Here is a 10,166-nt window from a genome sequence, read left to right as displayed (position 1 = left end):
GAGGGCAGTGTCACTGGCCCTCATATGTGGGATCTGAACCAGGGTCCTCTGGCGTCCCAAGCCAGTTCTCAACCATCGCGCCACTAGACGGCCCTGTATATAGTTTTAAATTACAAGTTTTTGGGGGCCGGCTGAGTGGCTCAGTTGGTTAAGAGCTCGCGCAAGAGTTTGAGCTCTGAGCAACAGCGGTTTGATGCCCGGCCCGAGCTGAGTTGCTGCTGAGCTGCCAACAGGTGGCAGGATGGCTCAGCTAAAACAAACAAAAAAAATTACAAGTTTTTGTACACATACACCTTTATATTGACCTTGTTGCTTCTTTGTCATACTTTTTTACCTTTCTAAGTTTTAAGAAAAGAGGAATTGAGAGTAACCGGAAACTATCCAAAGTTTTGAGGTCTAAATTCTGTGGTTTGAACTGGTTAATTCTTTAACCAGGGGACTTGAAATAAAACTTAGAAATAAGAATAGTAGCACATTAGAAGCTAATAATTGTTTTTCACATGGACACAAGTAATCTAGACTTCTTTTAAAAAATAATGACATCTTGCAAATATCTGTTGCTTATTTTTGAAACATTACACCGTAAATTTTGTGTTTCTGTTTTTTTATAATATTACATGTGCAAGTCATGGGGAGGAAGCCTTGTGCAGTATTTAGAGTTGATTTCTTCTTAGTGTATGAGTATATGATTTTTCTAAGTGGTATTCCCACATTGTAGGAATTGTACAAAGCAGAGTGGGAAACAAGAAGCCATGACCTCAGCCCCTGACCTATCTGATGCATGCATTTTGTTGTATAGAGCTGTCTAGTGTTTTTTGTTTGTTTAACCTACACATGCTTTTGTTTATTTTAAATAATGGCTAGCATAGTGTACATAAAATTGTATTTTGCTTTTTCCACATAATTATATTTTCAACTTCGGCAGGAATTAGTAAACACTCATTTGTTTGTGCAAGTATTGAGCTAAGCAAGACAATCAGAAAAATGTGAAAACTTGGCAGATGTTTTATGCAGTATGCTAGACCTGTGACTTAATCTTTTTGGTTAGAGGTCAGAATATTAGCTATCAAGGGAAGAAAAGAAAACATGATGAAGTACCGATATCTAAGGAAAAAACAATAAAACAAATTAGTTTTATAAAGTTAAGAGTAAAACCAAATCTGTATTTAATAGGACTACAGAGATGTTTTGGAGAAAACACATTTGTTTTGTGTACTGACTGTTGTTTTAGAATGATTTTCATTTCCTTGTTTGATTTACCCTACCTCCCACTACTATATTTGCCTTATTTTATTTATTTATTTTTTAAGAATGCCAGGCCAGAAACTGTCACTAATGATGATGAAGAAGCTTTAGATGAAGAAACAAAGAGAAGGGATCAGATGATCAAAGGGGCTATTGAAGTTTTAATACGTGAATACTCCAGCGAGCTCAATGCCCCTTCCCAAGAATCTGACTCTCATCCCAGGAAGAAGAAGAAGGAAAAGAAGGAGGACGTATGTGTTACTGATTTCTGACATCAGAGTCGTTTCTCCAGTTTACTGTGTGTCGTCACATTCTTATGATTTCATTGCATTTCAACTTTTGAGGGGAAAACAGAATGACTAGCATTCATAACAATATACTGTTAAGCTTAATTTGACCATGTTTTACTAATTAACTGCCTAAATTTTTTACCAAAACATTGCTGTTTCTACATTTGAAATGCACTGGCATGGAAGCTTGTGCTTATCTGTGGATTCTAATTAAGTAAGAAAAAAAAAACTTGAGTGATGAAGTATATGAAGTATAGGAAATTATATTAAGGGGTAAAGTAAAAATTTTTTGTTTTTATTTAGCTATGAGGGGGCTGGCCTTGTTTTGCCTTACTTCCTAATAATCGCTGTTACGTCTCTGCTCCAAGCATTCACTGAGGATTTTTGCCCGTTCTTTAATTTTTAGCCATCTCTCCTTATAAACCCCATTTTATTCCCCTCCGTGGACAGTAATGCTGTTCAAATTCTAACTGGAGGACTATGAAAAAGCAGCACAAGATAAAACACTTCTCCCCAGTTTATTACATTATCACCACTCTTTGTCAGTCCAAACTAGTTGAACAGTAGGGAGTCCAGTTTGAAAGAAATGTTTCATTTTCTCATACTCGTTTCTTTTGGATAAATTTAGAGAAATTATGGGAAGTGTTCTTTAAAAATATTGGAAGTATGTTATATACCTGGATTGCATATACCATGAAACAGTGCTATGAAACATACTGTGATTTATCATTAAGGGCTAGGTCCAGTCATATTATTTTGGATTTCATTGCTTTCTTAGGCCATCTTCAGTTTTCTTTGTGACCAAATACATTTTTAGTAGCTGGCCTATATTCTTCCTCACATGGTCATACAAGCCTGTCTGGTGAAATGCTGATAGTTGGGACTGGTAATTGGTAGTTACTCGGGTGTTGGGTAATTGAGGCCTGTAGAGTGTTCTCTCTCCTCCCATTAATGGTAAAGGAGAAAATAACTAGATGTGGTATGGGTTGGGAGGGAGAGGATCAGAGAAGTCCTGCTCTATGGCAGGAGTTTTGGGTATATTTTCTTGGTATGATTGTTTCCTGTATATTTGGAGGGGATCAAGGAAAAAGTCCTGCTAGCATGAGACCCTCCTTATTCTATTGTTTGGGGGAGTTGGAGGGAGAAGAGGTGGTGGGTGGTGGGAGGGGTTATAGAGAGTGAAATCTTTTTATCATCAAGTAATTTGAAATTCAGATGAAATCTTGCATTGCTTATAGTATAAACATACAGAGTACTGTTTTGCAGTGTAATGTGAACTTTTTTTTTTTTTTTAAAGTCTTTGTGGATTTTTTCACAGATTTTCCGCAGATTTCCAGTGGCACCACTGATCCCTTATCCACTCATCACTAAGGTTTGTTTACATTGTAGGCTTTGACAGTAACTATGTTTACTGCTAATTGTAAGATTTGTGATTCTTGTCTATCTGATTTTTCACTATTTAACTTATATTGTTAGGTTTGTTACTATATAAGTTCTTTTTATTTACTCTTTTCTTTTGTAAGACCTGTACAGAATATCCAACCTATGATTTTTATTAGATTGATCTTTATGCATTCCCTCCTGTCCGCCTTGTCTTTTAGGAGGATATAAATGCTATAGAAATGGAAGAAGACAAAAGAGACCTGATATCCCGAGAGATCAGCAAATTCAGAGACACACACAAGGTAGTATTCTTGTTTTTTTGCTTGATACCAATCTAGACTTTTTACAGAATCCAAAGCAAACAGACAAAGAAAAATCAACTTTACATAGAATATAATTTTAAATGCTTTTTATAGGTTTAGTTGATATTTAGATAGACACAAACAGAAGACCAATACCATAGAAGAACAATACCATATTAAAGTGGTCCTTGACATATTTTACTTAGTTTCTTTCAGTTACTACTGCCGTCATCTCACTTTAATATGAATGAAAGCTAATTTTATTTTTCGATTTCAACATAAACATCAAGGTCAGATTTAAACTATATTCAAGGGGGCAGGATAACATACACGGTAGTGTATTTCTGGGGGCAGTTTTTTAATCTTAGGAAAACCTTTCCTTTAGAGATGAGGTTAAAATTTAGGATTTATATCTGTATAGATTTAAGTTGAGAGGGGGAGATCTTTAAAAACTTAGGTCAGTGGTTACCAGACTTACCAAATTTTAGATGCATGGAAGAACTGTAAATGCCCATAAAGCTAATCTATTCATTGACCCCCACCATTATGATAGAGATCATATGGTGACTAATGCAAGATGAAACACTCAGCTTGGAAAGTAACAAGGAATAGGATGTAAGTATGAGCTTCTGTTTTTTATTATATTTATGGATGCCCCCTCAGAAAAATATGCAAAGGGGTAACTGGCTTGGAAATGGGTATTTGTGCCTAGTAAATCCCACTCACGAGTTTTGCCTATTGAAAGCTTCTCTCAGTGACAGTGCATCTGTGAATGTTCGCTGATGTTGAAGGGGATGCTTCTGGATGGTGAAGTGCAAACACTGCATGACATGTATTTTGATGTTAGAGATAATAAGATGTTACTGGTTCTTACTCATAAGATGAGTGACCTTGAATTCAGTGAAATGCTAAGTGTTCATTTTTTCTTCTATCTTATTTTTCCTTATTGCTTTCAAAATTCCAAGTTGACAATGCTGTTGACTCAATGCTGCTGTACACTTAATGATCCAGGCCCAGCCCTACCTCACATACACAGTGCTTTTCCAGGAATTCCATCTATATGTCTAAAAGCACAAGTGCAGTTCTCCCAAATTAATTTTGAGAGTTCAAAGAGAAGTCCATGGGAAGTCATTTTAGAAGAATATTTTTGGTTAAGTTCAATACTCAAATTCAGGATCTGAGTAAGCTTGAAAATGGTGTACAGTTGTGTGTGTGGTTTACCCCCTTTTGTTGTTATATGTTAAACCCTGTCATGTCATTGGTAAAGTATGAGGAAATTGTGTTTTTTAAAAATCAATTCAAGATATTTCCTTCAGAGCTTGAGAAGCTGTCAGGCATTTGACTGCCTTAGATTTATTTCACTGTGGGGGGAATGTTCTGAATTTCTAAAATGTGCTTTAAAAATAAATCAAAATGAAAAAGAAAAACTGTTATTGGGTGGTATGCTTAAAAGAGATGTTTAAAACTTGAGTAACAAAAAATGAGCTCAGTGAACCTTTGCATGTTTTGGTATGAGTTTATTAAATAACCACAGACTGTCAGGGTATCAGCGTGGCAGGGGGCGTCCATTTACAGCACGGACGAGTCTGAAGAGAGAATAAGGTAAGATTTATGATTTTTTTTCTGTCCTTTTCATTATTTCATTACTTTCTTACATCTTTTTAGACCCACTTCATTTCCTCTTTCTCTAGTCTTTGTCTTAAAATACATATATGTGTGTATCTATTGATTGCATACATATTCTTTTAGAAATGCATTTATTATGGACCAGATTCACTCACTTTTTCATTTACTTAGAACAAAACTTTTGAAATGAGTTCTGAAACAAATTATTTACATAAGTGAAACTATATACCTAAGAAATAAGTAGTGCAGTTGAATAAGGAAGAGTAAAAAAATTGAGGAACTCTACAAAAGAAATTATTATTGGAACAGCTAAAATAATGTGTAAGTATCTATTATCTCAGAAATAAATAAATTTCTTTATAAGTGTATGACACTGAGGTAAGTTTTATATAGTCTAGCCTCATTTTACAATTAAAATTTTTATATTCCATTAGAACTGTTTCCGAAATTAGAATTTGCCCCTTTAAGTAGCTTTCAGTTTCTGTCCTCTTTCTATCATTTCTTTTCCCTTTGTAATTTCAATTTATTCAGTATTGGCTTTGCCTACATTCTACTTTGATATAGACTGGCATAGCAGCTGAATATATTGATTTCTCATGCATTAGCTTTTCTTTCATAATCCTCTATCAGTTCTCTGATCCATGAGCAAGTGAAAAAGAGTATAACAGGTAAGATTGCTTTTTAAAGTTGTTTTAAATGCTGTACATGACTGAGAAAAGAAAAAAAATGCACATTTTATTGTTACAATTTAAATTTCATTTCAGTGACTCTAAAACATGGAACCAAAGGGATAAATGTGTTTTGTTTTTGTTTTGTTTTTCCTGTTTGGGGTACTTTTTTTTTTCTTCTGAGTTTGTGTAGAAACCGTGTGATACACTGGTAATCTTGTCAGGGTACAAACTTGGTCTGACTATGTTATTTGGTTTATTTGTGAACCATGTACTTGCTCTTCCTCCCAGAAACATAGCTTGTAGGCAAGGTTAATCCAGTGTTGGCGATCCATGTCGTAGCACAGCATCTGTAAGTTAATATGTAATCGTTCCTTCCAAGGATGGATTTATCACTGTTGATATATTTTACTGTCTTATAGGCATAATGGGCATAAATAAGTATGTTGCTTTTACAATTAATTTGAATGAAAATATTACAATTATGTACATTTTGCTTGAAGTGAGTGATTTTCAAACTTTTTCTGTATTTGGTGGGCTGTCCATCTTGTAATGGTGGGAGTGAATGTTTCCATAGATAATAAGACAGCTCTTGGCTGAATTCACCTTATCTTTTGGAGGGTGGGCAAACCAGAGGGCAGATTTAGTTGCATTACAGTGACCTGACCTTGCTTCCCCACCTCCATTTTAAAACCCACAACTAGTAATCTTTAGGCAGTGGGAAGTCTGGGATTATAATTAGTATTAGTAATCCCACTGATTCACAGAAATTCATAATGGGAAGAATTACATTTTAGCCAAGTGATTGTATTTCCAGAAATTATTATGAATCAACACATTCCTCATGGTCATTTTAGTTATTACATAACCATTGAGTGGCCAGCCACACTTGACACAATCTCCCAGCATCCAAGATTGGAGATTTCCTGGTCTGTGTAGAGCATATGATTTTGCACGGAATCTATCTAGTCTTGTGATTGCTTCAGTTTAATTTGTCAAGTAAAACCACAAGTATTTAATAGTAAAGTACCAGTGGTTTGGTTTTTGTTGTTCCCAATATTGGGCATCGCGCCGGGAAAAATCTGAATACTGGAGCTACAGAATTAACTCTAAAAGTACTTTTATTGGTTTCTAGAAACTGGAAGAAGAGAAAGGCAAAAAAGAAAAAGAAAGACAGGAAATTGAGAAAGAACGGAGAGAAAGAGAGAGGGAGCGTGAAAGGGAACGAGAAAGGCGAGAACGGGAACGAGAAAGGGAAAGAGAACGTGAACGAGAAAAGGAGAAGGAACGGGAGCGGGAACGAGAACGGGATAGGGATCGTGACCGGACGAAGGAGAGAGACCGAGATCGGGATCGAGAGAGAGATCGTGACCGCGATCGGGAACGGAGCTCAGATCGAAATAAGGATCGGAGTCGATCCAGGTAAGGCTTTATAGACGTTACTGTTTTTCTGATAATGAATAGAACTGCAGTTTAGCACTCTCCAGGATAATTAACAGTTATGTGATGAGAGAAATTCCTTAGCCCCCAGAAGATGCCCCGCTTGCTGTCTCACACACAGGTAAAACATTGGTTAAAATAACAATTTTCAACTTTAGGATTAGTTTCTGTCTGAAGCTAGTTTTTAGAGACCCAGAACACACCAACTGTCCACTCAGTGTTTTGGGCAGACATGATTCCCTTTTGTCTTCCTGGGCCAGTGGGCATTATTTTCTAGTCATTTTCATTGAGGTCCTGTGTACTGGGAAATCAGCTCTAGCACCATTGCTTTTAGCCTCTGGCATCTTTATTTGTCCTATAGCCCTCTGGATGCCCGTAACTTACCTCCCAGTTTCTATTTACTCTCTATAGTGTCTAGTAATTTCACTTTGTTTTTGTTTTATTTAAATTTTCTTAATTACATTGATTTTAACTGAATCGTTTCAAATTCTTGAGAAGTTGGAGCAAAAATGAACAAAGGAAGGAAGTGGAGAAGGGAGAAAGTAGAAGAAGGGAAGAGACAAGAACTGACCTTTTTAAAGTTAGTTTTCAAATACACATTTCTGTGTTCCAATCTTCCACCTTATTTATAGCTGAAGAGAGGTCCACTTTAGGTCAATTCACCAGTTTCTGGAACTGGAAGTTCAGTGCTGTTAACGCAATAAAATCTTTTCCTGCCTCCTCCCCTGGAATAACCATTACTGAGAATTAGACATGTGTAAAATCAGTGTTTTTATGCTTTTACTACAGATACGAATCCATAAACAGTATATTGTTTCATGTATGGATATATATATATATATATTTATGTTTACATTTTATATTTACATTTATATTTCAGTAGATCCATGACGTCATACTATATATGTGCTGCAGTTTAGTTTTATCACTCCAAATTAATTATTTGAGAACTTTATCTTGCTGATAGATGTACCGTATTTCCCCATGTATAATACGCTCCAGTGTATAAGACGCACCTTAATTTTGGGGCCTGAAATTTGAAAAAAAAAATGTATTACATAACTTCTTTTTCATCAGCAATCCTTCTTGCCTCATACTGAACCATTTTTGTGGACACACGAATTCCAATTGCCCTTTGCTCTTCAAGCCATATCTTCAATTCTCTCTCTAAATCTGGCCATTTTGCTGACTTGCCTCTCATGGCCTTCTTCTGCCATGGTGTTTTCAGTAGGGTTACTTCTTCCCATAGCCAGTCTTGGATTGTTTTTTCAGTTGGAGGAGGACCAAACTTAAGTTTAGCAGCACGATTTCCATTCACTTTTGCAAACTGGATCACTTTTAACTTGAATTCAGCACTGTATGAAAATCTCTTCTGAGCCATTTCTGGGCAGAATGTGGCAAAATGTAACCTACCGTAATATACCAGTAACAAGTGCGAAACAATGAGCGCAAAGACAACAAGCGCAAAAAAGCGGGAAGTGCAAGTAAAAAAAAAAAAAACACAACAAAACAACCTATAACCACTGTGTAAGACGCACCCAGTTTTTAGACCCCAATTTTTTGAAAAAGGGTGCATCTTATACATGGGGAAATACGGTAGTTCTAATTTCTCCTTGGAATATGCCAAAGTGCTGTTTTCTCCATACACACCTTTGCCAATACCTTGACTCCTTGATCACTAGTGAAGTAGACTGTCTTTTAACATGTTTGGTAGCAGTTTGTATTACTTAAATTCAGAGCTTTTTTTTGTTTTCTGAGATACCAATAAGAATTAACATTGAATTTAGAATGCAATTCAGAATGTGGTACTAGAATTATATTCTGTGTCCCTCTGACAAATATATAGGGTTTACAATTTTACAGAAATCAAATGTTAAATTCTGACTTGTGAGTTTGTATATTTAATAAAACATGTTCTTGGTTTTTAAAGGGAAGAGGTCAATTTTTTTTAATCTTTTTTTTTTTCTTCTTTATATAGAGAAAAGAGCAGAGATCGTGAAAGGGAACGGGAGCGGGAAAGAGAGAGAGAAAGAGAACGAGAACGAGAAAGAGAACGTGAGCGAGAGAGAGAGCGAGAAAGAGAACGGGAGCGTGAGAGAGAGAAAGACAAAAAGAGAGACCGAGAAGAGGATGAAGAAGATGCATATGAACGAAGAAAACTTGAAAGAAAACTCCGAGAAAAAGAAGCTGCTTATCAAGAGGTAAATGGTGGAAATGCTTTTCTTCTTTTTTTTTTTTTTAAGATTTTATTGGGGAAGGGAACAGTGTTTTTCCAGGACCCATCAGCTCCAAATCAAGTTGTTGTTCTTCAATCTTAGTTGTGGAGGGCGCAAGCCCAGCTCCAAGTCCAGTCTCTGCTTTCAATCTATTGTAGTTGTGGGGGGTCTCAGCCCACCATCCCATGAAGGAGTCAAACTGGCAACCTTGTTAAGAGCACAAGCTCTCACCAGCTGAGCCACCTGGTTGCCCCATGGCAGTTCAGCTCGGGCGCAGCTCACTGGCCCATGTAGGAATCGAACCAGTGACCCTGTTGCTCAGAGCTCACACTCTTAACCAGCTGCACTACTTGGCTGGCCCAAATGCTTTTATTCTTAAAGCTTGGTACTTAACAGTTTAGTAAAAAATTTTAGAACCCTTTGTATACATTTTTAAAGCTTTGACAATTTCTTTTTTAGCGCCTTAAGAATTGGGAAATCAGAGAACGGAAGAAAACCCGGGAGTATGAGAAAGAGGCTGAAAGAGAAGAAGAAAGAAGAAGAGAAATGGTAAGATTCTAGATTAAAAATAAGTGATTTTCAGATAAAAATCAGATCAAATCTTTACTGTTAACTAGAAGGAACTTTATAAGTAAAACATATGAGCTCCCACTATATATATTTCAAGTAACCTTGAGACACTGGCAGTACACCAAAATCTTTTTTCTCCTATTTTTCACATTTTTGCTGTCTAAACAAAATTAAATCACTCATAGAGTAATGTATAAAAAGAATTGATAAAAACATTCTTTGATTAAGAATCTGCAACATTTTTGAATTTGAAGAGGCTTTGATATTGTTCTTGTTCTGTATTGGTGTAGTATAGGTATTTGGATGGAGGAAATAATGTCATAGAAGACCTGTTTCTATAAATCAAAATTGTTGTCTTCTGTATATAACATGGATTATAGTTTTTACTTCACTTAAAACTTATTCTTTTGACTGTGATATAAAATA

At 36.0% G+C, this 10,166-nt stretch overlaps 1 protein-coding gene across 1 annotated transcript in view; it reads left to right on the top strand.

Annotated features, from left to right (window-relative positions):
* RBM25 (RNA binding motif protein 25) overlaps positions 1–10,166 on the top strand; it is a 73,705-nt gene that overhangs the window by 49,216 nt on the left and 14,323 nt on the right. The window contains exons 8-13 of the mRNA XM_019640296.1: positions 1,311–1,496; positions 2,854–2,907; positions 3,137–3,220; positions 6,650–6,936; positions 8,933–9,155; positions 9,630–9,719. Coding sequence (XP_019495841.1) covers positions 1,311–1,496; positions 2,854–2,907; positions 3,137–3,220; positions 6,650–6,936; positions 8,933–9,155; positions 9,630–9,719 — 924 coding nt within the window. The remainder of the gene's footprint in view (positions 1–1,310; positions 1,497–2,853; positions 2,908–3,136; positions 3,221–6,649; positions 6,937–8,932; positions 9,156–9,629; positions 9,720–10,166) is intronic.

Source organism: Hipposideros armiger, unplaced genomic scaffold (assembly GCF_001890085.2).
Source record: "Hipposideros armiger isolate ML-2016 unplaced genomic scaffold, ASM189008v1 scaffold_49, whole genome shotgun sequence".
In the NCBI taxonomy this organism is placed as follows: domain Eukaryota; kingdom Metazoa; phylum Chordata; class Mammalia; order Chiroptera; family Hipposideridae; genus Hipposideros; species Hipposideros armiger.
Note: the sequence above shows the minus strand (reverse complement) of the source record. Positions and strands in the feature narration are given on the sequence as shown.